The sequence below is a fragment of the Pseudophryne corroboree genome, chromosome 4, assembly GCF_028390025.1.
Source record: "Pseudophryne corroboree isolate aPseCor3 chromosome 4, aPseCor3.hap2, whole genome shotgun sequence".
Classification (NCBI taxonomy): Eukaryota; Metazoa; Chordata; class Amphibia; order Anura; family Myobatrachidae; genus Pseudophryne; species Pseudophryne corroboree.
In genome coordinates this window covers 487,093,747-487,120,140 of record NC_086447.1, presented here as the reverse complement: position 1 = coordinate 487,120,140, position 26,394 = coordinate 487,093,747, and the positions used below count along the sequence as shown (strand labels likewise).

The window sequence follows — 26,394 nt, the reverse complement described above, 5'->3', positions numbered from 1 at the left end:
ACATCATTTCTTGAAGTTCCGGGTACCAAGCTCTTCTTGGCCAATCCGGAACAATGAGTATAGTTCTTACTCCTCTTCTCCTTATTATCCTCAGTACCTTTGGTATGAGAGGAAGAGGAGGGAACACATAAACTGACCGGTACACCCACTGTGTCACTAGAGCATCCACAGCTATCGCCTGCGGGTCTCTCGACCTGGCGCAATATCTTTCTAGCTTTTTGTTTAGGCGGGACGCCATCATGTCCACCTGTGGCTTTTCCCAACGGTTTACAATCAGTTGGAAGACTTCTGGATGAAGTCCCCACTCTCCCGGGTGGAGGTCGTGCCTGCTGAGGAAGTCTGCTTCCCAGTTGTCCACTCCCGGAATGAACACTGCTGACAGTGCTAACACGTGATTTTCCGCCCATCGGAGAATCCTTGTGGCTTCTGCCATTGCCGTCCTGCTTCTCGTGCCGCCCTGTCGGTTTACATGGGCGACCGCCGTGATGTTGTCTGACTGGATCAGTACCGGCTGGTTTTGAAGCAGGGGTTTTGCCTGACTTAGGGCATTGTAAATGGCCCTCAGTTCCAGAATATTTATGTGCAGGGAAGTCTCCTGACTTGACCATAGTCCTTGGAAGTTTCTTCCCTGTGTGACTGCCCCCCAGCCTCGAAGGCTGGCATCCGTGGTCACCAGGACCCAGTCCTGTATGCCGAATCTGCGGCCCTCTTGAAGATGAGCACTCTGCAGCCACCACATCAGAGACACCCTTGTCCTTGGAGACAGGGTTATCAGCCGATGCATCTGAAGATGCGATCCGGACCACTTGTCCAACAGGTCCCACTGAAAGGTTCTTGCATGAAACCTGCCGAATGGAATTGCTTCGTAGGAAGCTACCATCTTTCCCAGGATCCGCGTGCAGTGATGCACCGACACCTGTTTTGGTTTTAGGAGGCCTCTGACTAGAGATGACAGCTCCTTGGCCTTCTCCTCCGGGAGAAACACTTTTTTCTGTTCTGTGTCCAGAACCATCCCCAGGAACAGTAGACGTGTCGTAGGGACCAGCTGTGACTTTGGAATGTTTAGAATCCAGCCGTGCTGTTGTAGCACCTCCCGAGATAGTGCTACCCCGACCAACAACTGCTCTCTGGACCTCGCCTTTATCAGGAGATCGTCCAAGTACGGGATAATTAAAACTCCCTTCTTTCGAAGGAGTATCATCATTTCGGCCATTACCTTGGTAAAGACCCTCGGAGCCGTGGATAGACCGAACGGAAACGTCTGGAATTGGTAATGACAATCCTGTACCACAAATCTGAGGTACTCCTGGTGAGGATGGTAAATGGGGACATGCAGGTAAGCATCCTTGATGTCCAGTGATACCATGTAATCCCCCTCGTCCAGGCTTGCAATAACCGCCCTGAGCGATTCCATCTTGAACTTGAATTTTTTTATATATGTGTTCAAGGATTTCAAATTTAAAATGGGTCTCACCGAACCGTCCGGTTTCGGTACCACAAACATTGTGGAATAGTAACCCCGTCCTTGTTGAAGTAGGGGTACCTTCACTATCACCTGTTGTGAATACAGCTTGTGAATTGCCTGTAACCCTGCCTCCCTGCCTGAGGGAGTGGTTGGCAAGGCAGATTTGAGGAAACGGCGGGGGGGAGACGTCTCGAATTCCAGCTTGTACCCCTGAGATACTATCTGAAAAATCCAGGGATCCACCCGTGAGCGAGCCCACTGATTGCTGAAATATTTGAGACGGGCCCCCACCGTACCTTGCTCCGCCTGTGGAGCCCCAGCGTCATGCTGTGGACTTAGAGGAAGCGGGGGAGGACTTTTGCTCCAGGGAACTGGCTGTATGCTGCAGCTTTTTCCCCCTACCTCTGCCTCTGGGCAGAAAGGACGCGCCTTTAACCCGCTTGCCCCTATTGGGCCGAAAGGACTGTACCTGATAATACGGTGCTTTCTTTGGCTGTGAGGGAACATGGGGTAAAAATGTAGACTTCCCAGCTGTTGCTGTGGAAACGAGGTCCGAGAGACCATCCCCGAACAACTCCTCACCCTTATAAGGCAGAATTTCCATGTGCCTTTTGGAATCTGCATCTCCTGTCCACTGCCGAGTCCATAACCCTCTCCTGGCAGAAATGGACATTGCACTAATTTTGGATGCCAGCCGGCAAATATCCCTCTGTGCATCCCTCATGTATAAAAGTGCGTCTTTTATATGCTCTACGGTTAGCAATATAGTGTCCCTGTCTAGGGTATCAATATTTTCTGACAGGGAATCTGACCATGCAGCTGCAGCACTGCACATCCATGCTGAAGCAATAGCTGGTCTCAGTATAACACCTGTGTGTGTATATATAGATTTCAGGATAGCCTCCTGCTTTCTATCAGCAGATTCCTTCAGGGCGGCCGTATCCGGAGACGGTAGTGCCACCTTCTTTGACAAGCGTGTGAGCGCTTTATCCACTCTAGGGGATGTTTCCCAACGTGACCTATCCTCTGGCGGGAAAGGGTACGCCATTAGTAACCTCTTAGAAATTACCAGCTTCTTATCAGGGGAAGCCCACGCTTCTTCACACACTTCATTTAACTCCTCAGATGGAGGAAAAGCTACTGGTAGTTTTTTCTCTCCAAACATAATACCTTTTTTTGTGGTACCGGGGGTAACATCAGAAATGTGCAACACATTTTTCATTGCCTCAATCATGTAACGTGTGGCCCTACTGGAAGTTACATTAGTCTCATCGTCGTCGACACTGGAGTCAGTATCCGTGTCGACATCTGTGTCTGCCATCTGAGGTAGCGGGCGTTTTAGAGCCCCTGATGGCTTTTGAGACGCCTGGGCAGGCACAGGCTGAGAAGCCGGCTGTCCCACATTTGGTATGTCGTCAAACCTTTTATGCAAGGAGTCGACACTGTCGCGTAATTCCTTCCACAGCACCATCCATTCAGGTGTCGACCCCGCAGGGGGTGACATCACATTTACAGGCATCTGCTCCGCCTCCACATAAGCCTCCTCATCAAACATGTCGACACAGCCGTACCGACACACCGCAAACACACAGGGAATGCTCTGACAGAGGACAGGACCCCACAAAGCCCTTTGGGGAGACAGAGAGAGTATGCCAGCACACACCAGAGCGCTATATAACACAGGGATCCCACTATAAATGAGTGTTTTCCCTTATAGCTGCCTTTTATATATATATATATATATATATATCCTGCGCCTAAATTTAGTGCCCCCCCTCTCTTTTTTACCCTTCTGTAGCTTGCAGACTGCAGGGGAGAGCCAGGGAGCTTCCTTCCAGTGGAGCTGTGAGGGAAAAATGGCGCCAGTGTGCTGAGGGAGATGGCCCCGCCCCTTTTTCGGCGGACTTCTCCCGCTTTTTCTGGAATACTGGCAGGGGTATTTTTACATCTATATAGCCTCTAGGACTATATATGATGTAGATTTGCCAGCCAAGGTGTCTTATATTGCCCTCAGGGCGCCCCCCCCCAGCGCCCTGCACCCATCAGTGACCGGAGTGTGAGGTGTACATGAGGAGCAATGGCGCACAGCTGCAGTGCTGTGCGCTACCTTGGTGAAGACCGAAGTCTTCTGCCGCCGATTTTCCGGACCTCTTCACGCTTCTGGCTCTGTAAGGGGGACGGCGGCGCGGCTCCGGGAACGAACACCAAGGTCGGGTCCTGCGGTCGATCCCTCTGGAGCTAATGGTGTCCAGTAGCTTAAGAAGCCCAAACTACCACCTGTTAGGTAGGTTCGCTTCTTCTCCCCTCAGTCCCTCGCTGCAGTGAGTCTGTTGCCAGCAGATCTCACTGAAAATAAAAAACCTAAATAAACTTTCTTTCTAGGAGCTCAGGAGAGCCCCTAGTGTGCATCCAGCTCAGCCGGGCACAAGATTCTAACTGGAGGAGGGTCATAGTGGGAGGAGCCAGTGCACACCAGTAGTCTAAAGCTTTCTTTATAGTTGTGCCCAGTCTCCTGCGGAGCCGCTATTCCCCATGGTCCTTACGGAGTCCCCAGCATCCACTAGGACGTTAGAGAAATAAAGTATAGGTATTATTACAAATATTAGGTTAGGTATGTTCTTGACATTGTGGATGACAATTTATGACAAGGTCTTATAAGTTACCAATAATTCTCATGCTAAATAAAACAGCCAGCCTGCATTACATGATACAAATATGTTGCTAATGCTATCTTTGAAGACATATGTGACTTTACATTGGCATTCTGGTTCAAGTACTGTATAAAAGCAACAATTGGTTGTCATCTACTCCAGTGATATTTGGAACAGATGCTTTACCCACTTGATAAAAAGAGGTCTGTAATCTATCTCTCCTTCTTTCAGTCTACCCTGCACTCTGCTACCCGCCTCACTGTCCTCTCCCACTGCTCCACCAACTCTCTGTCTCACTCAGAACCAAATTCAAACTCATTTCAGTTACCTTCACAGCCCACTCCACTTCGATGCTCCTTACTTCTCCAGCTTAACTGCCACAAACATTCACTCATGCCCACTTCGCTCTTACAATTACTGTCACCTCTCCCTGATGACCCCCTACCTCTCCCAATTCCATGATTTCTTCTGTGTGGTTATAGAATGCCCTCCTGTCATGTCACTCAACTAGCCTATCAACATTTAATGCACCATCAAAATTCATCTATTTACCCAAACCTACCACTGCTCCTTCTAATTATTTAACCCTTGTAATACAGCCCCTCTAGTATAGGACCTTCTATCCCTCTGTGGTCTCTACGTTATTTATTACATAATCTGCAGATTAGAGTAATGTTGTCGTATAAGCCACCCATGTACTAAGTAATTTTGCTGTATGTCCTTTCCAGTATGTAGTGCGCTAGAGAACCATTGTAGTGCCATATCAATAAAAGATAACAATAATAATAATATCACTGCAGAAAGTGGAATCCATTAATATAGGTAAAAACAAATTACAGTAAATTGCTCAGAGAAGACACTCAGTGAGCAATAAATCAATCAGAAATGTTGCAAGCTGCAAGAAGCTATTCATCACTGTCTATGATTAAGAGTTGTTTGTTGTTGGGAAAAATATCAGACAGCCAACCTGAAGTGACTGTGCACTTTCTGCTTTTAAAATGTATATACTCATAGGAGTTTGAAACATAGGGGGATATCCAATTACCCGTATGGTACATTACCGAGCGTGATGAAAATCGCCCATGGCTATCCTATTAGCCCCGGTAAGCCGGCACAAGCTGTGGCTTATCAAAGCTTTCTGAAATGCATTGGGTGCCGGATCCTGACAGCTCCCGGTGCAGTGCTCCACCTCCGACTCCACCCGGTCACATGACTGCTCCCTCGTCATGGATTGCTGCCGGGGGATGAGGGGTGATGCGGGTCACGGTGCTGCCCCGGCTTCCCCGCAGGGGTCACATTGCCGGCTCTCAGGCCGCGGCGCCCTCCCTGCAGTCCCAGCCTGCTGCGACGGACATGGGACACTGCAGGTCGCCGCAGTTATAGGGGATTTTAAATTCACCTGCCTTGGGAAGCGAAACCAAATCCCCAGAAACAGCCCCGTTTTCGCCGTTTCTCACGAAAACACACAGGTTTCACTGAACACGTGGTTTCAGGAGGAAAGTGGTTTTTGATAACTGGATAGCCTGTAAAAAGCATTGGTGATGCATCAAAAAAGTGCGAAAAAAGGAGATTTATGGTAGACTTACCATAGTTAAATCTCTTTCTGCAAGGTACACTGGATTCCACAGGGAATACCATCAGAGTGTAGAGTTGGATCTTGATCCGAAGTAACAACAGGCTAAAGCTTTGACTGTTCCCAGAATGCACTGCACCGCCTCCTCTATAGCCCCTCCTCCAGTCACTGGACCCCAGTTTCGTTAACCAGTCCAATGCAGTAGCACGTAAAATAGAGACGGTAGATGTTAGCCACATGGTACCTTCTCCTGTCGTGAGAATGTGGTTCTAACGACTAATGCCATACAAACCCGAAGAAGCTAAGTGCCCTGTGGAATCCAGTGTACCTCGCAGAAAGAGATTTAACTATGGTAAGTCTACCACAAATATCCTTTCCTGCAGCGGGGTACACTGGTATTCCACAGGGAATAAGATTGGGGATGTCCTAAAGCAGTCCCTCATGGGAGGGGATGCCCTGTAGCGGGTACAAGAACCCGGCGTCCAAAGGAAGCATCCTGGCTAGCGGAAGTATCGAAGGCATAGAACCTTATGAACGTGTTCACTGAGGAACACGTAGCTGCCTTGCACAATTGTTCCGGGGACGAGCAACGGCAGGCCACCCAAGAAGGTCCAACAGACCGAGTAGAATGGGCCTTAATAGCAGCAGGAGCTGGGAACCCAGCCTGCGCATAAGCTTGTACAATCACCATTCTAATCCATCTGGCCAAAGTTTGCTTATTCGCAAGCCAGCCACGTTTGTGAAAACCATAAAGGACAAAAAGAGAATCTGACCTCCGGATGGAGGCAGTCCTCTCCACATATATACAGAGAGCCTGTACCACATCCAAAGACCGCTCTTTGGAAGACAAACCAGGAGAGATAAAGGCCGGAACCACAATCTCTTGATTAAGGTGGAAACATGACACCACCTTGGATAGATAACCAAGGCGAATTCTAAGAACTGCATGGTCACGGTGAAAAATCAGAAAGGGTGGACGACAGGACAAAGCGCCTAAGTCCGACACCCACCTAGCAGAGGCAATAGCCAACAGAAAAACGACCTTAAGCGTAAGGCATTTAATGTCCAAATGGAGACTCTTGCAGGGCATTCAGAACAGACAGACAGATCCCATGGAGCCACAGGAGGGACATAGGGAGGCTGAATCCGTAAAACACCCTGAGTGAAAGTATGAACGTCAGGAGAAGACTCAATTTTTCTCTGAAACCACACTGACGAGGCAGATATATGAATCTTGAGGGAGGCCAAACGAAGGCCTAAGTCCAGGCCTTGTTGAAGAAAAGCCAAAAGTCTGGCAGTGCTGAACTTGTATGCATCATAATTCTTAGTAGCACACCAGGTGAAGTAAGAATTCCAGACCCTATAATAAATCCGAGCCGAAGCCGGTTTACGGGCTTTTAGTATAGTTTGAATGACCGCCTCAGAGAATCCTTTGGCCCTCAGGAGTAAAGCTTCATGAGCCACGCCGTCAAAGCCAGTCGTGCCAGGTCCTGGTAGACACAAGGGCCTTGAACGAGGAGGTCTGGTCATTGAGGAAGTAGAAGAGGATGCTGTATCGAAAAGACCCTGCAGGTCTGAGAACCAATGCTGTCTGGGCCACGCTGGAGCAACAAGAAGTAGTATTCCTCCTTCTTTCTTGAACTTCCGTATCACCCTGGGCAGAAGAGACACCGAAGGGAACACGAATGGCAGCCGAAAGTTCCATGGAATTGCCAGTGCATCAACGAACGCTGCATGAGTTTCCCTTGTTCTTGCTCCGAAGACCGGAACCTTGTGATTGTGTCGAGACGCCATCAGGTCTACATCTGGTAGGCCCCACTTGTCCACTAGGAGTTGAAAAACTTCCGGTTGAAGACTCCACTCTCCGGCGTGTACGTCCTGACGACTGAGGAAGTCCGGTTTCTAGTTGAGGACACCCGGAATGAACACTGCCGATATGGCCGGCAAGTGGCGTTCCGCCCATTGAAGGATCTTTGACACTTCCATCATTGCCATGCGGCGTCGAGTGCCGCCTGGATGATTTATGTACGCCACCGTGGTGGCGTTGTCTGACTTTACTTGAACAGGCCTGTTCTGTACCCGAGGCAGGGCAAGATTCAGCGCATTGAACACAGCCCGCAATTCCAACTGCTAACAAATTTGCTGCTGCGATCAACTCTGAATTAGGCCCTATGGGGGTCATTCCGAGTTGATCGCTCACTGCCATTTTTCGCAGCGCAGCAATCAGGTTGCTACTGCGCATGCACCGCAATGCACAGGCGCGTCGTACGGCTACAAAGCGGATCATTGCTGAGCAATGGATTTAACGAAGAATCCATTCGCACAGCCGATCACAAGGAGATTGACAGGAAGCGGGCGCTTGTGGGTGTCAACTGACCGTTTTCTGGGAGTGATGCGGCGAACGCAGGCGTGTCCAGGCATTTGGAGGGCCGATGTCTGACGTCAATTCTGGGACCGGCAACGCGGGATTCATCGCACAGGGTAAGTAACTCTTACCCTGGTCTTGTTCTACACAAAACTTTTTTTTGCATAGCAGGGCTGCAGCCTTGCTATGCAAAAACACACTCCCCCATAGGCGGCGTCTAGTTGATCGCAGCGTGCGATCAACTAGGAATGACCCCCTATGGGCCTAATTCAGACCTGATCATAGATGTGCTAAATTTAGCACATCTACGATCAGTCACACAGACATGCGGGTGGACGCCCAGCACAGGGCTAGTCTGCCCTGCATGTCAGGCCTGCACACAAAGTACAAAAGCATTGCACAGCGGCGATGCTTTTGTACTGGAAGAGTAGTTCCCTGTCAGCGCAGGTCCTGCGCACTGGCAGGAGCTACTCGTCGCTGTGAGGTCACACGCAACCGCAGCGCCCACCCCCCCCCAATGGTCCAGGCACGCCTGCGTTGCCCGGACCGCGCCCTCTAAACGACGGTCAACCGCGTCAGGCACGCTCAACCAGGCAGAGGCGATCGCAGGGCTGAGACAGCCGTCGGCTGTCTGACATGCACCGGCGCATGCGCAGTTCAGACCTGATCGCTGCTGTGCGAAAATGCACAGCAGCGATCGGGCCTGAATTAGCCCCTATGTTCACTCCCATCATGCTGCATTGCAGCATCATTTCCGCCATGATTGTCGTGAAAACCCTTAGAGTTGTGGAGAGGCCAAAGGGTAAGGTCTGGACGTGGAAATTATGGTCTTGTAAGCCTGATGAGGGGGCCATAATGGGATGTGTAGATATGTATCCTTGATATCTAGGGATACCAGGAAATTCCCTTCCTCCAGGCCAGAGACCACCGCTCTTAGTGATTCCATCTTGAACTTGAACACTCGTAGGTATGGGTTCAGAGATTTGAGGTTCAAGATCGGCCGCATACGAATAGGCTGGAATAAAACCCAATGTTTTAAAACAGAGGAGGGACCGGAACAATAACCTGCATTTGTAGCAGTTTTTGGATGGCATTCTGCAAGATAACTCTTGCTACAGGTGAAGCTGGTAATCCTCACTGATTCTTCAAGTCAAGCTTACCACCGTTGCTTGAGAAATCCACTTGTTTAGTTCTTCCCCAAACAAGGCATCCCCTGTAAAAGGAAGATTTCCCACGCCCTTCTTGGAATCAGCATCCGCTATCCATTGTCGCAGACACAGAGCTCTGCGAGCTGAGACCGCCATAGCGGTGGAACGGGTATTAATGAGACCTATCTCCTTGATTGCCTCACTCATGAATTAGCAGCATCTCGGATAATGGGGGTCATTCAGAGTTGATCGCTCTCTGGCGATTTTCGCAGCGCAGTGATCAGGTGAAAAAACAGCATTTTTGCGCATGCGTATGGGCCGCAATGCGCACGCGCGACGTACGGGTACAATGCTCTTTGTGGTTGTGCTCAGGGTCTAGCGAAGTTTTCCTTCGCACTGACGGCCGCAAGAAGATTGACAGAAAGGGGACGTTTCTGGGTGTCAACTGACCATTTTCAGGGAGTGTTTACAAAAACGCAGGCGTGTCTGGGCGTTCGCTGGGCGGGTGTACGACGTCAAATCCGGACACTAATAGGCTGAAGTGATCGCAAGCGCCGAGTAGGTTCAGAGCTACTCTGAAACTGCACAAACTGTTTTTGCAGAGCTCAGTTGCTCAAGCGTTCGCACTTCTGCTAAGCTAAAATACACTCCCCAGTGGGCGGCAGCATAGTGTTTGCACGGCTGCTAAAACTAGCGTGCAAGCAATCAACTCGGAATGACCCCCATTGGGCCTAATTCAGAGTTGATTGCAGCAGCAAATTTGTTAGCAGTTGTTCAAAACCATGTGCACTGCAGGGGGCGGCAGATATAACATGTGCAGAGAAAGTTAGATTTGGGTGGGGTGTGTTAAAACTAAAATCTAAATTGCAGTGTAAAAATAAAGCAGCCAGTATTTAGCCTGCACAGAAATAAAATAACCCACCCAAATCCATTCGAGCAACTCTGAATTACCCCCATTGTGCAGTAGAGTAAGGATCGTATCCTGAGGCAGCGTGTCAAACCCCTCAATTACATTACCAGGCCATATGACCATGGTCCTAGTGATCTAACCGTAAGCAATGGCGAGACACCTACTGCAGTGTAAATTTATTTGAGTGTAGTCTCAATTTTACAGTCAGCTGGGTCTTTGAGAGAGATAGCACCAGATACAGGTAGCACAATATTATGTGACAGCCTGGACACTGAGGTATCCACACACATAGGGTTCTCCCATACTTTCCTATCCACAGATAGGAAAGGGAAAGAAAATTTAGCAACCGTTTAGGGTTTGAAATTGCTTGTCAGGATTGACCCACGCTTCTTTAAAGAGTGAGTTTAATTCTTTGGAGACAGGGAAGGTGGCAGAAGATTTGGGTTTTACAGTAAAAAACAACTTTTCCTCAGGTTCTGTCACCTTATCCAGTATGTTGAGGAATTCAATAATCGAATAAATAAGGGCCTCCACACCGTGAGACAGAGTATAGTCACTCTCCGTGTCCACCTCACATTCATCCAGATCTGGCATGTCCTTATCAGAGCCAGATTGGAGTACATGTGGGAGTGTGCGTTTATGAGAAGGCAGCAGGGGGGGGGGGGGGGGGGGCTGAGGAGCCAGTCTGTGGTCAGCAGCCTTGACTAAAAAAAAAAAATCATCCACAGATTTCTTTAGGATCTGCCTTACTTGTCTGGCAGTAGCCAACTCTGTATTAACATTAATAATCATTCCTTCAAATGATTCCAACCACTCTGGCACCTATATACTACTACCCTGTGAAGGAAAAGAACACTGAGTACATAGGAGAGATCCCCCCGGTGAAGGGAAAAACTTTGTGTTGCATGAGGGACACACACCCTTCTTGCCAGACATTCTGACACAGTAGAATCACACACAGTATTTGAAAAAAAAAACCCACAGTGCAGTGAAATAAGACAAACAGTGAAATAGAGTCCCAGACAGTCCTGAATGGAGTGATATAGAGAGAAGAATGAGACCAGCACACAATGCCACACAGTCAAAGCAGTGCTCTGCTGGGCATAAACAAGAGCCCTAGATAAGGCAGCTGATGGTAGTGTTAACCTATATGGTCCCCCCATTCTATAAATCCCTGATACAGTACAAGGTGATTTAGCAGGTTCTGCGGAGGAGCAGCGCGTTGCATGCAGCCTGGATGTCAGCAGCAGCTGGAAATGGCGTCTCTGAGCCACTGGTCCCGGTCTCTGGCGCATGGTCCCTCAATAAGATTATACTGGCTTTGTGTCAGATTTTTTTTTGTAAAATGGAGTTAATACCCCTTATTAAACCATTGCCAGTGTGGGTGTTCGAAGTGGGCATCGCAGCCCGCAGCCAGGTGCCCGTCGTGCCCTTATGCCGCCATTGTCAACAGGTACCCGCTAACCGGGAACCTGGTGTTAGTACTCACCGCGTCTCCAGCATCTGTTAGGGGTGACGGCATGCTGCCGGTGAATGTCCTGTCAGCGGGGATATGAACCATTAACCCTATATGAGGTTGGTTAGGTTCTTTCCCCCCCGTAAGTCCCACGATGCAGGCAGGCTGGTGCCAGCCAGTGCTGCCTGAAAATAAACTAAAATACATTTCTGATGAAAACTCTCTGGAGCTCCAGAAAATGCACCCGGCTCCTTGGGCACATTTTTCTAAACTGACTCTGTAGGAGGGGCATAGAGGGGAGGAGCCAGCACACACTGAACATTTCTTAAAGTGCCAGGCTCTAATGGACCCGATCTATACCCCATGGTACTAATCCATCCCAGGATCCCCTAGGACGTTAGAGAAATATTCAGTAATAAGCCGGGTCATACAGAAACTCACAAACAGGATTGGTAGCAAGTAGATAGAGCAAGGTTATGAGCCTACTATTGCAGTAAGAGTGAGGTTTATATAGGAAACCTCATTTAAACCGTACGGATTAAACTAGTTGATAAATGTTGTGCTTGAATATAACTCTTTTACTAATAAAGTTTCACATATTTCATTGGTTATGTAAACTACAACCATTTGTCTGCCCATTTTTCAAATGCAGTGTGTTGTAAGATGGTAAATTTACTTTGTCTGCCTCCAGACAAAAGGTTGCCAGTCTTCCCCTGTTTACACCTCTAATGATTTGTATAAAGCTGGATTAAAATGGAGGTGTCCGTATGCAAAAGGGGAGGGGGAATTCCAACTGCCCAGAAATTCATTATACATGCAGTATAAAGGGCAGAATGCAGCTGCTGATTTTCCTACCAAATCTGCAGTGTGAGTGTGCCTGTGAATGTGGGTGTTCAATCATCGTACCAGAGAGAGAATTTGGTAAGTGGCTTACCATGATCATTGGCACAGCATATGTCTGAAGTACTGTATTACATAAACTGCACTTTGGGGTAGACTATAACCTCTTACATGCTACAGTAATTATGCATCTTCATGAGCTTGCAACAATAACTCTAAAATCAAACATTTAGAACCCCCCTGGTGTGCTGAAAGAAGGCGATGCCCTGGAGGAATGCAAAATTATGCCGATATAGGAAAAGCCTTTGTTGGCCCCCATGGTAGTTTAGATTATACGATAACCTTTGCTTAACAGATTATGTGCCAATTTTGTTAGACTGACAATTGCATTGAAATGGACCGAGCTTTACATGCATTCCATAGAAGATAGCCATCACTGGTATAAAACATTGATATGTCACAGAGAAACTTTAATGCAGTAGGACAGTATGTCCCCTGCCATATAAAGAGTCACTGCTTTCCTTATGTTTCACACAAACGCAGGGCCGGCTCTAGGCATGTTCGAATAGAGCGGCCGCGCTGGGCGCCACCCTTAATGGGCGCCGCCATATTCGAGGCTGGAGCCGGCCCTGTGCATTGTTGGCCCGGCCGCCGTGACCTCTTGTGTGCGCTATGCGCGCTGCGCGGCGCCGGTGTCTAACGTCAGACACAAGCGCCTTGGAGGCCGCCCGCCCGTCCGCCCTCACCTGGACCCGGACCCACACTCGCAGGCCATCCGCCCGCCCACCCGCCATCGGACAGCAGTACTCCTCCCCCTCTCAGCGCCGCAGGTATTTGGGAGGGAGGGGGGGAGGCACATTTATGGATGGGTGGCACTGTGGGGGTATTTATCTGGCACTGTGGGGGCATTTATCTGGCACTGTGGGGGCATATCTGGCACTGTGGGGGCATATCTGGCACTGTGGGGGCATTTATGTATCTGGAACTGTGGGGACATCTGGCACTGTGGGGGCATTTATGTATCTGGCACTGTGGGGGCATTTATGTATCTGGCACTGTGGGGGCATTTATCTGGCACTGTGGGGGCATTTATCTGGCACTGTGGGGGCATATCTGGCACTGTGGGGGCATTTATGTATCTGGCACAGTGGGGGCATTTATGTATCTGGCACAGTGGGGGCATATCTGGCACTGTGGGGGGCATATCTGGCACTGTGGGGGGCATATCTGGCACTGTGGGGGGCATATCTGGCACTGTGGGGGCATTTCTATATCTGGCACTGTAGGGGCATTTATGTATCTGGAACTGTGGGGACATATCTGGCACTGTGGGGGCATTTATGTATCTGGCACTGTGGGGGCATTTATCTGGCACTGTGGGGGCATTTATGTATCTGGCACTGCTGGGGGGCATGTCATGTGTAGCTGGCACGGCTGGGGAGCATATCATGTAGTGTTCCCGCTAGGCGTCTGTGGCTAGGCAATGAGTCTCAGTGCTCTGCCTGGCGCAAAGTGTCTAACGTGCTCTGCCTGGCGCAAAGTGTCTAACGTGCTCTGCCTGGCGCAAAGTGTCTAACGTGCTCTGCCTGGCGCAAAGTGTCTAACGTGCTCTGCCTGGCGCAAAGTGTCTAGGAGGTTAAACCTGGTGCAGTGTGTATTAACTGCACTACTATGTGGTGTAATGCGAATTGCCACTATTATGTGGCCACGCACCTTTCCCACGAAGCAACGCCCCTAAATTTTTGCCATGTAGGTAGATGAGCACCAAGCATTACAGTATGTACATCATTTGCCCTCCTAACTTAAAAATGTGCCTTCCCTGTGATCAGCACCCTGCCCTAAAAAGTGAACACTATCATGTGTAGCTGGCACTGCTGGGGGGCATGTCATGTCTACCTGGCACTACTGGGGGGTATATTGTGTGTAGCTGGCACTGCTGGGGGGCATGTCATGTCTATCTGGCACTGCTGCGGGGCATGTCATGTGTAGCTGGCACTGCTGGGGGTATATTATGTCTATCTGGCACTGCACATTATGTGTATCTGGCACTACACTGGAGACATTGTGTGTAAGGAACACTACTGTGGCTGTTATGTGTAAGGCTGCTAATTGTGTGCGTAGAGGGGGTGTGAAAATATATTTATTTATAGTCTAATGATATAAAGTTATGAGGCCACGCCCACTTTTCCTGGAGCGCGCGCATGGGGGGGGGGGGGGGGGGCGCTTTTACATGTTCTCGCTCAGGGTACTAGTAGGCCTGGAGCCAGCCATGCACAAACACACACATACCCTCTCCAGGGTAAAATGGAGAATCATTCCACAGGTTTCCATGAGACGTAGCTTTGAGCAAGCGTGGATGAGTTACATTGAGCCTCCTAGCTTGCACTGTATTTGATGGTGGTTGAGGGATTGTTGGTACAATATCATCATCTGTAGCGGAGGATACAGGGAGCTTTGGCTTCTGCAAAATCGAATAAAGAAATAAAGAATTGAATGAACGAATAAACGAATGCATGAATGAATGAATGAATGATCAGCCAGTCACAACAGCCTTTTACTTATATTGATGTTACTGTCTGGAGCTCCAGAGGCAGATGTATTAAGCCTGGAGAAGTGATAAAGCATTGATAAGTGCAAGGTGATAAAGCACCAACCAATTAACTCCTGTCATTTTTCGAACAGTTATGATTGGTTGGTGCGTTATCACCTTCCACTTAACACTGCTTTATAAGCGCCTTGAGTCCTGTTGGCAAAAGAGCGCTATATAAATAAAATTATTATTATTATTATTATTATTATTATCACTTTTCCAGGCTTAATACATCTGCCCCCCAGTACAGTAGCATATTTTTTGGTTGCTTTGTTTATTAATTAATATATCTAAATAATGATTGGTCTACAGAACCTGGATCTCTTGCAGTACCGATTTTGATGCAGCAACATTTACATAAAGAAATAGCATAAGCTGTACCGCTACTCACATGAGGCAAGGGGCTCAGGCGTGTCCCAGAGACAGGTCTCGAGTCAGGAGAGTCAAAGCTATAGGAATGCAAGCTGGAAAAGGGACAAAAGAGGGTATTAAATATGCCATAAGTGATACTCAGGAATATGAGCAGGATGTGGGTGATAATACTTAACACTCTTGGTAATAGATTTGTAATATATAATAATAAGAAATGTAATCATTACACTTTTTGACTGGCGAAAAACAACCACTGTTTTTTGAGGTATCCGTTCAGATGGTCGACCACTAATGGTCGACATTGACATGGTCGACATGGACAAATGGTCGACACATGAAAGGTTATCACATGAAAAGGGCGACATGGCTTTTAAAAAAAATAAATAGATTTTTAACTTTTTCATACTTTAGCATCCACGTGGACTACGATTGGGAATGGTAATCTGTGCCACGCGCAGCGGAGCGAGGCACCTTGCCAGCAGCCATGCAAGGGGACGCGGTATACTAATTGGGGTTCCTGGTCATGTTACGGAAAAAATGACACCAAACACAGTCCAAAAATCCATGTCGACCTTTTCATGTGTCGACCATTAGTGGTCGACCTGAGTGTCGACCTAGTTACTGTCAACCATTCATACCGGAACCGTTTTTTGAACATGTTAACAAGCATAAGCACATATCACATACGTTAGCATGAAACAAAGGCAGTGGAATGGATGATATACCATTAAAAAAAGTGAAAGCTTTCACCTTGCTCATCTCCTCTTATAAAGGTAAAATGGTCAGGACTTTCTTCAGAATGCCTTGGACACCCCCCTAATAACTCATTTGGTATTTGTAAGTTTTCAGTTAGCTTAACTGGGCCAATAATTACATGTCATTACTGGGGTTACAAAAAATGGCCTAAATTTACCCCAACATCAACTTTTTGGTTTTTATGCAAAAATGTAAATGTTGTTAAAGTATTTATCTCAATAAAAAAAACATTGCTTTTATTCATTTTACATTTTGAAGAAAAAAAATGAAAGTGTCCTCAAGTTACCCCAGAATCCGCATTTTTTTGCATTTTTTTTTGTTTCATTTGTAATTAAAACAAAATTAAAACTAGCTTTTTATAATTTTTTCTACAAAAAAAAAAATGCACAAATCAGCAACTGACACCTTTTAAGATAATCCAGTGCTTTCCTATTGCCCACTAACAGCCTTCTATATGATTCTGCTAACAAAGACACTTTTTTGGACCACGAAGGTCTCCCTTTCATGCACCATGCCCACATCGCATTTTGTAGAAAATTTGCACACCCTCACCGTGACTACCACAAATTGGCATTTCTAATTGGATCCCGCATTTCTCGAGTATGTGCTTTCATGTGAAGTCTGCGAGTTTCATGAAAGAAACATACATTTCGCAACGGTCATATTTATGGATGGCATATAGGGGGAAAAAAGAGACAACTCTAACTTTTATCAATATTTTGAAAATAATCCAAGAGTTCAGTGCATGATCAGCCATTAAGCTGACCAGGCTGCAGAATCTGGTGGGAAAAGCAAGTAAGCCATTTAGTGACATGGGCTGGATTTCTGCTGCGCCTTTGGGGTCATGGATATCTGCTAATGACACCGCAGGCTGCAGCGCTGTCATAGTGTGCAAGGAGGTGCGATCACACCGAAAGCATGTGCCATAAGTCTGTGAAGTACTCAGGGCTCTCAGTATATCAGCTAGCATTTGGGCAACAAGAGGCAGAAGCTCTGAGTCTAATGTACTGGTAGTATTCACAAGAGACACTCGCAAGGAGGTTTGGGTTTTACTGCGCCTGGTACACAGGTAGTTCCTAGCATGATAGGCTGGTGGAGTATTACATGAGGAAATATCAAGAAACAGGTCTACATAGTGAGATCTCAGAAGCCACAGGCATATAACAAATTATAGTCCCAGGGAATCCAGAGTTTTCAAATGGCGAGGTATAGGAAGCCACAAGGAGTTAGCAGAGACTTGTCACTGACAAACTAAAGTGCATGCACAAAAGGTACCGAAACCCATGGGTATTTAGCAATGAAAATCAGTAATAAGCCAGGTCATACACAGGAACTCACGAACAGGATCCGTAGAAAATACTGTAGGTAGCAAGTAGCTCGAGTAAGGTTATGAACGCAATACTGCAGTCATAGTGAGGTTTATATAGGTAAGCCTCATTTGAGCTACCCACCTCCATGGTGTCAGGGATCTCATGACCACACATATGAAATGAGCAGTGTGCTGTGGCCCTATAGGTGATGAGGATAGCATTGGCAGGGAAGCGGAGCTGACCTGGACAGCACACCCCATGTGCTGTGCAGTGTATAGGAGTGGTCAGAACTTTATTTTACCCACAGTCCGTTCAATTAACAACATATTTGTTTTAAAAACGCAGGGAAGGAAGGGGCTTGCCTTCATGCTTGTTGTAAGCTGACTTATCATTAAAGAAAGCAAGTAAACCTAATTATTATTTCAATTACCACATTTTACATTGAATATACTACTGCATAAAAGCACAAATGTAAAAGTCAATGAAGTTTTATATTGATTTGTTGCTGAATATGAATTGGGGGGAACTAAGAATATTTTAGCCCAGGGTAGCTGGAACCCTGAATCGGGTCTTGGTCATATTAGGAACTGAATTAAAATACACTGGAAGAATGTCTTAAGAACAGCAGTTAGACACTATAGAGAACCCAAAACTAAAGTTTTAACAGGCCTATTTATCATTAGGTTCCAATTTTCACATAATAAGTATTAAAAAATAAATACATTTGCAACTATTTCTCACATATATCTAGCTGGGACAATGCCAGGAAAAGTGCTTGTCCCAGTGAAGGCTTAAGGCCCCAATAGATTACAGAAAAAATTGCGACCATGGCCCTCATTCCAAGTTGTTTGCTCGCTAGCTGCTTTTAGCAGCAGTGCAAACGCTAAGCCGCCGCCCTCTGGGAGTGTATCTTAGCAGAAGTGCGAACGAAACATTAGCAGAACTGCAGAGGAAAAATTTCATGCCGTTTCTGAGTAGCTCCAGACCTACTCCTATCTTGCGATGACTGCAGTCTGTTTAGTTCCTGGTTTGATGTCACAAACACGCCCTGCGTTCGGCCAGCCACTCCCCCGTTTCTCCAGCCACTCCTGCGTTTTTGCCTGGCACGCCTGCGTTTTTTAGCACACTCCCTGAAAAGGCAGAGTTGCCGCACAGAAACACCCACTTCCTGTCAATCATACTACGAACACTCGAGCGACTGAAAAACGTTGCTCAAGCTTGGGAAAAACTACAAAGTTTTGTGTGAAAGTACTTAGCGCATGCGCACTGCATACCATGCGCAGAATTGCCGCTTTTTCACTTGATCGCTGTGCTGCGAAAAACAGCAGCGAGCGATCAACTCGGAATGAGGGTCAATATCCCGATCCGACGGCCGGGTTGGGAAATCGGGAATATTAAACACGTTTAAAAGTCCAGATTCCCCAAACCTGACCAAAAACAGTCACAATCTGCAAATCTGGCATTTTTAATATGTAGAAGTTCCCAGATACCCAGACAGATAACCAATCATTGTTGGCCACTGCAGATATAGTCATCGGATCGAAAGTGCTGGCCGGGTCGGGGAATCAGCACTTAGATGCACAGCCATTGCCAAAAGTTTTGAGAATGACACAAATATTTTTCACAAAGTCTGCTGCCTCAGTTTTTATGGCAATTTGCATATACTTTAGAATGTCATGAAGAGAGATCCGATGAATTGCAATTAATTGCAAAGTCCCTCTTTGCCATGACAATGAACTTAATCCCAAAAACAGAATTTCCACTCATTTCAGCCCTGCCAATAAAAGGACCAGCTGACATGTCAGTGTTTCGCTCGTTAACACAGGTGAAAGTGTTGACAAGGACAAGGCTGAAGATCACTCTGTCATGCTGATTGAGTTAGAATAACAGACTGGAAGCTTTAAAAAGGAGGGTGGTGCTTCAAAACATTGTTCTCCCTCTGTTAACCATGGTTACCTGCAAGGAAACACATGCAGTCATCATTGCTTTGCACAAAAAGGGCTTCACAGTTAAGGATATTGCTGCTACCAAGATTGCACCTAAATCAACCATTTATCGGATCATCAAGAACTTCAAGGAGGAGACAGGTTCAATAGTTGTGAGGAAGGCTTCAGGGCGATGAAGAACGTCCAGCAAGCACCGGGAGAGTCTCCGAAAGTCGATTCAGCTGCGGGAACGGGGCACCACCAGTGCAGAGCTTGCTCAGGAATGACAGCAGGCAGGTATGAGCGCATCTGCACATACAGTGAGGTGCAGACTTTTGGAGGATAGCCCTGTGTCAAGAACTGCAGCAAAGAAGCCACTTCTCTCCAGGAAAAACATCAGGAACGTACTGATATTCTGCAAAAGGTACAGGGATTGGATGCTGAGGACAGGGGTAAAGTAACTTTCTCTGATGAATCCCCTTTCAGATAGTTTGTGGCATCTGGCAAAACGCTTGTCTGGAGAAGCAAAGGTGAGCACTACCATCAGTCCTGTGTCATGCCAACAGTAAAGCATCCTGAGACCATTCCTGTGTGGGTTTGCTTCTCAGCCAAGGGAGTGGGCTCACTCACAATTGTGCCTAAGAACACAGGCATAAATAAAGAATGATACGAAAACATCCTTCAAGAGCAACTTCTCCCAACCATCCAAGAACAGTTTGGTGACGAACAATGCCTTTTCCAGCATGATAGAGCACCTTGCCATAAGGCAAAAGTGATAACTAAATGGCTCGGGGAACAAAACATCGAAATTTTGGGTCTATGGCAAGGAAACTTCCCAGACCTTAATCCCATTGAGAACTTGTGGTCAGGAGGCAGGTGTGCAAACAAAAACCCATAAATTTTGACAAACTCCAAGCATTGATTACGCAAGAATGGGCAGCCATCAGTCTGGATACCAGTCAGTATGTGGCCCAGAAGTTGATTGACAGTATGTCGGGTGTATTGCAGAGGTCTTGAAAAAGAAGCGTCAATACTGCAAATACTGGGGTAAATTTACTAAGATGGGAGTTCTAGTTAAGATGGGATGTTGCCCATGGCAAACAATCAGATTCCAGGTATTATCTTCAAGAAGGTGCTAGACAAATGAGAAGTAGAATCTGATGGGATGTTGCCCATAGCAACCAATCAGTTTCTACTTCTCATTTATCTAGCACCTTCTTGAAGATGATACCTGGAATCTGATTGGTTGCTATGGGCAACATCCCATCTTAAATAGAATTCCCATTTTAGTAAATTTACCCAATTAACTCTTTGCATAAACGTAATGTAATTGTAAAATCCTTTGACACTTATAATTTTACTTCAATATATCATACTAACATCTGACAAAAAGGCCTAAAAACACTGAACAGCAAACGTTATGAAAACCGATACTTGTGTCATTCTCAAAACCTTTGACCATAGCTGTATGGGGGCCTTTAGTTAGCATAGAGCGTTACCTCTGGAATACAAGTCTGTTCTTCGGGTTTTCTCCCTGCTAGTTTGCAGTGTATAGAGGTCTTATTGTGGAGTGGAATATAAAGAATTCTTGCTCTTACAAAGGTCATTTCATGGTCCATTATCTATATGAATTTTATATTTGTTTTGTTAAATGATTATATATTTAATTGCACAAAAGAGGAACACCCTTATGTCTCTGTGGTCTTTTATGTACATTTGCAGCTCTAATATGCAAGACTGACATGGGCCGCAGTTGAGCAGTGGGGGAGATTTTGGCAGATGAGATACAATACAGTGTCAAAAGTGGCAGTACATCATAAGCAATAGTGGCAGTTAAATGCCATTTAGTCGTGGAGACAAAATGGTAGTATGAAAATGGCAATTAGTAATTGAAACAAAATAGTGGTGGAGACAAGATATAGTTAAATGCAAAGACAAAATGGTGATGGAGAAATAAAATGATGTGAAATTAAAACAAAATGGCCATAATATGTAGGAATGATTAGATGGAAACAAAATGGGAGAAAAGATGCAGAAATCAAATGGAAAAATGTATAAAGGAACACAATGAATGCAGAAAATAAAAATAAAGCAAACAGAAAATTGATGGCAATTCAATGCAAACAAAACAATGGGTGAAAAAAAAATTCTTATTTTTATTTATTGTCAATGTGACCTTGTTTTCTGTGCAAACAAAATTAAATAAGGAACATTTATAAATTGAACCAGCATTAACATTACCATGGGGAAATGGCTTCAGTTCAGATTATTAAAACAACTGCAGCTTATTTTTGTGTTTCATTTCTCTTTAAAGGCAAAGATGATTAAATTTGGTTATTTTCGGCACTGCTATACAATCCATTACATTTGACTAATATGTGTAATATTGGATCACTAATAGTATAATCTAATAATGAATCGATCTCTTAACATTTACATTTGGCAATAATGGAAGCAAATAACTTGTGTAAGATGTCTCTGTACAGTTTCACTTGGATCAATTTATGTCAATTATCCTTTTTAACAGAAAATATGTTGCACAGTATCTGCATGTTTTGACAACAGGGATACCTGAATTGAAATATATGTAACTTAATAAAATAAGAGTTAATTATTAATTAATCCTGGCTCCTCGTTTAACAAGGTTTATCATGCTTAGTTGTAAATAATAATATTTTACTTACCGGTAAATCTATTTCTCGTAGTCCGTAGTGGATGCTGGGGACTCCGTAAGGACCATGGGGAATAGACGGGCTCCGCATGAGACATGGGCACTTTAAGAAAGAGTTTATATTCTGGTGTGCTCTGGCTCCTCCCTCTATGTCCCTCCTCCAGACCTCAGTTAGAGAAACTGTGCCCGGAAGAGCTGACAGCACAAGGAAAGGATTTTGATAATCCAGGGCAAGACTCATACCAGCCACACCAATCACACCGTATAACTTGTGATAACCATACCCAGTTAACAGTATGAACAACAACAGAGCATCAGTTCAACCCTGATGCAACTATAACATAACCCTTTGTCAAGCAATAACTATATACAAGCATTGCAGAAGAAGTTTGCACTTGGGACGGGCACCCAGCATCCACTACGGACTACGAGAAATAGATTTACCGGTAAGTAAAATCTTATTTTCTCTAACGTCCTAGTGGATGCTGGGGACTCCATAAGGACCATGGGGATTATACCAAAGCTCCCAAATGGGCGGGAGAGTGCGGATGACTCTGCAGCACCGAATGAGCAAACACAAGGTCCTCCTCAGCCAGGGTATCAAACTTGTAGAACTTTGCAAAAGTGTTTGAACCTGACCAAGTAGCCACTCGTCAATGCTGTAATGCCGAGACCCCTCGGGCAGCCGCCCAAGAAGAGCCCACCTTCCTTGTGGAATGGGCTTTAACTGATTTTGGCAGCGGCAATCCAGCCGCAGAATGAGCCTGCTGAATCGTGTTACAGATCCAGCGAGCAATAGTTTGCTTTGAAGCAGGAGCACCCAGCTTGTTGGATGCATACAGGATAAACAGCGACTCAGTTTTCCTGACTCTAGCCGTTCTGGCTACATAAACCTTCAAAGCCCTGACCACATCCAGCAACTCGGAATCCTTCAAGTCACGAGTAGCCACAGGCACCACAATAGGTTGGTTCATATGAAAAGATGACACCACTTTTGGCAGAAATTGTGGACGGGTCCACAATTCTGCTCTATCCATATGGAAAACCAGATAGGGGCTTTTATGTGACAAAGCCACTAATTCTGACATACGCCTAGCCGAAGCCAAGGCTAATAGCATGACCACCTTCCACGTGAGATATTTTAACTCCACCGTTTTAAGTGGCTCAAACCAGTGGGATTTCAGGAAATCCAACACCACGTTAAGATCCCAAGGTGCCACTGGAGGCACAAAAGGGGGCTGAATATGCAGCACTCCCTTTACAAACGTCTGAACTTCAGGCAGAGAAGCCAGTTCTTTTTGAAAGAAAATGGACAGGGCAGAAATCTGGACCTTAGTGGAACCCAATTTTAGTCCCAAAGTCACTCCCGACTGTAGGAAGTGAAGGAAACGGCCCAGCTGGAATTCCTTCGTAGGGGCATTCCTGGCCTCACACCAAGCAACATATTTTCGCCATATACGGTGATAATGTTGAGCCGTCACGTCCTTCCTAGCCTTTATCAGCGTAGGACTAACCTCATCCGGAATGCCTTTTTCTGCTAGGATCCGGTGTTCAACCGCCATGCCGTCAAACGCAGCCGCGGTATATCTTGGAACAGACAGGGCCCCTGTTGCAACAAGTCCTGTCTTAGAGGCAGAGGCCACGGGTCCTCTGTGAGCATTTCTTGCAGATCTGGATACCAAGTCCTTCTTGGCCAATCCGGAACAATGAGTATTGTTCTCATTCCTCTTTTTCTTATTATTCTCAGCACCTTGGGTATGAGAGGAAGAGGAGGAAATACATAGACCGACTGGAACACCCACGGTGTCAACAGTGCGTCCACAGCTATCGCCTGAGGGTCTCTTGACCTGGCGCAATACCTCTGTAGATTTTTGTTGAGGCGGGATGCCATCATGTCCACCTGTGGCAGTTCCCACCGACTTCAATCTGCGTGAAGACTTCTTGATGAAGTCCCCACTCTCCCGGGTGGAGGTCGAGCCTGCTGAGGAAGTCTGCTTCCCAGTTGTCCACTCCCGGAATGAACACTGCTGACAGTGCGCTTACATGATTCTCCGCCCAGCGAAGAATTCTGGTGGCTTCCACCATCGCCACCCTGCTCCTTGTGCCGCCTTGGCGGTTTACATGAGCCACTGCGGTGATGTTGTCTGACTGAATCAGAACCGGTTGGTCGCGAAGCAGGGTCTCCGCTTGACGTAGGGCATTGTATATGGCCCTTAGTTCCAGGATGTTAATGTGAAGGCAAGTCTCCTGACTTGACCACAGAACTTGGAAATTTTTTCCCTGTGTGACTGCACCCCACCCTCGGAGGCTTGCATCCATGGTCACCAGGACCCAGTCCTGAATGCCGAATCTGCGGCCCTCGAGAAGGTGAGCTCTCTGCAGCCACCACAGGAGAGACACTCTGGCCCTGGGGGAAAGGGTGATTAACCGATGCATTTGAAGATGTGATCCGGACCATTTGTCCAGTAAATCCCATTGAAAGGTCCTCGCATGGAACCTGCCGAAGGGAATGGCCTAGTATGATGCCACCATCTTTCCCAGGACTCGCGTGCAGTGATGCACCAACACCTGTTTTGGTTTTAATAGGTATCTGACCAGTGTCATGAGTTCCGGAGCCTTCTCCATTGGGAGATAAACCCTTTTCTGGTCTGTGTCCAGAATCATGCCCAGAAAAGGCAGACGAGTCGTAGGAATCAACTGCGACTTTGGAATATTTAGAATCCAGCCGTGTTGTCGTAACACTTCCAGAGAGCGTGCTACGCTGATCAGCAACTGCTCTTTTGACCTCGCTTTTATGGAGGAGATCGTCCAAGTATGGGATAATTGTAACCTCTTGCTTCCGCAGGAGTACCATCATTTCCGCCATTACCTTGGTAAATATTCTCGGTGCCGTGGAGAGACCAAACGGCAACGTCTGAAATTGGTAATGACAATCCTGTACCACAAATCTGAGGTACGCCTGATGAGGTGGAAAATTGGGGACATGAAGGTATGCATCCTTTATGTCCAGAGACACCATAAAATCCCCCCCTTCCAGGCTTGCGATGACCGCTCTGAGCGATTCCATCTTGAACCTTTTCATGTATTTGTTCAGGGATTTTAAATTCAATATGGGTCTGACCGAACCGTCCGGTTTCGGTACTACAAACATGGTCGAATAATAACCCCTTCCTTGTTGAAGGAGGGGAACCTTGACCACCACCTGTTGAAGATACAATTTGTGAATTGCAGCTAACACTATTTCCCTCTCGAGGGGAGAAGCTGGCAGGGCCGATTTGAGGTATCGGTGAGGGGGCATCTCTTCGAATTCCAGCTTGTATCCCTGAGATACAATATCTATTGCCCAGGGATCCAACTGGGAGTGAACCCAATTGTGGCTGAAATTTAGGAGACGCGCCCCCACCGGGCCTAGCTCCGCCTGTCTCATATATAGGACAGCGTCTTTTATATGCCCCAGGGTCATTAATATAGTATCCTTGTCTAAGGTATCAAGATCCTCAGACAGGGTGTCTGCCCATGCTGCTACAGCACTACACACCCAGGCAGACGCGATCGCTGGCCTCAGTAAGGTACCTGAATGTGTATAAATGGACTTCAGGGTACCCTCTTGCTTTCTATCCGCAGCATCTTTGAGGGTGGCCGTATCCTGTGACGGCAGGGCTACCCTCTTGGATAAGCGTGTTAAAGCTTTGTTCACCCTAGGGGAGGATTCCCAGCATAGCCTGTCCGTTAGCGGGAAAGGATACGCCATAAGCATCCGTTTGGAAATCTGCAGTTTTTTATCTGGAGATTCCCAAGCCTTTTCACATAACTCATTTAGCTCGTGTGAAGGGGGAAAGGTCACCACCTGCCTTTTTTCCCCATACATATGAACCCTCTTGTCAGGGACTGGGGTTTCCTCTGTGATGTGCAACACATCCTTAATTGCTATAATCATATAACGGATGGATTTAGCCAATTTAGGCTGTAACTTTGCATCATCGTAATCGACACTGGAGTCAGAATCCATGTCGGTATCTGTGTCACCAATTTGGGATAGTGGGCGCTTCTGAGACCCTGATGGCCTCTGCGACATAGGATCAGGCACGGGCTGAGACCCTGACTGTCCTAAGGCTTCAGCTTTATCCAACCTTTTATGCAAGGAATTAACATTATCATTTAAAACCTTCCACATATCCATCCAATCAGGTGTCAGCGCCGTCGGCGGAGACACCACATTCATTTGCTCCCGCTCTGTTTCCACATAGCCTTCCTCGTCAAACATGTCGACACAAGCGTACCGACACACCACACACACAGGGAATGCTCTTTTTGAAGACAGTTCCCCCACAAGGCCCTTTGGAGAGACAGAGAGAGAGTATG

At 46.7% G+C, this 26,394-nt stretch overlaps 1 protein-coding gene across 5 annotated transcripts in view; it reads right to left on the bottom strand.

Annotated features, from left to right (window-relative positions):
• Nucleotides 1–26,394, bottom strand: part of ARMC2 (armadillo repeat containing 2) — a 502,181-nt gene that overhangs the window by 128,220 nt on the left and 347,567 nt on the right. For all 5 annotated transcript variants that reach the window (XM_063917083.1, XM_063917082.1, XM_063917081.1 and 2 more), the window contains 2 exons: nucleotides 15,390–15,462; nucleotides 14,698–14,869 (listed from right to left, as the gene is read on the bottom strand). In XM_063917083.1, coding sequence (XP_063773153.1) covers nucleotides 14,698–14,869; nucleotides 15,390–15,462 — 245 coding nt within the window. The remainder of the gene's footprint in view (nucleotides 1–14,697; nucleotides 14,870–15,389; nucleotides 15,463–26,394) is intronic.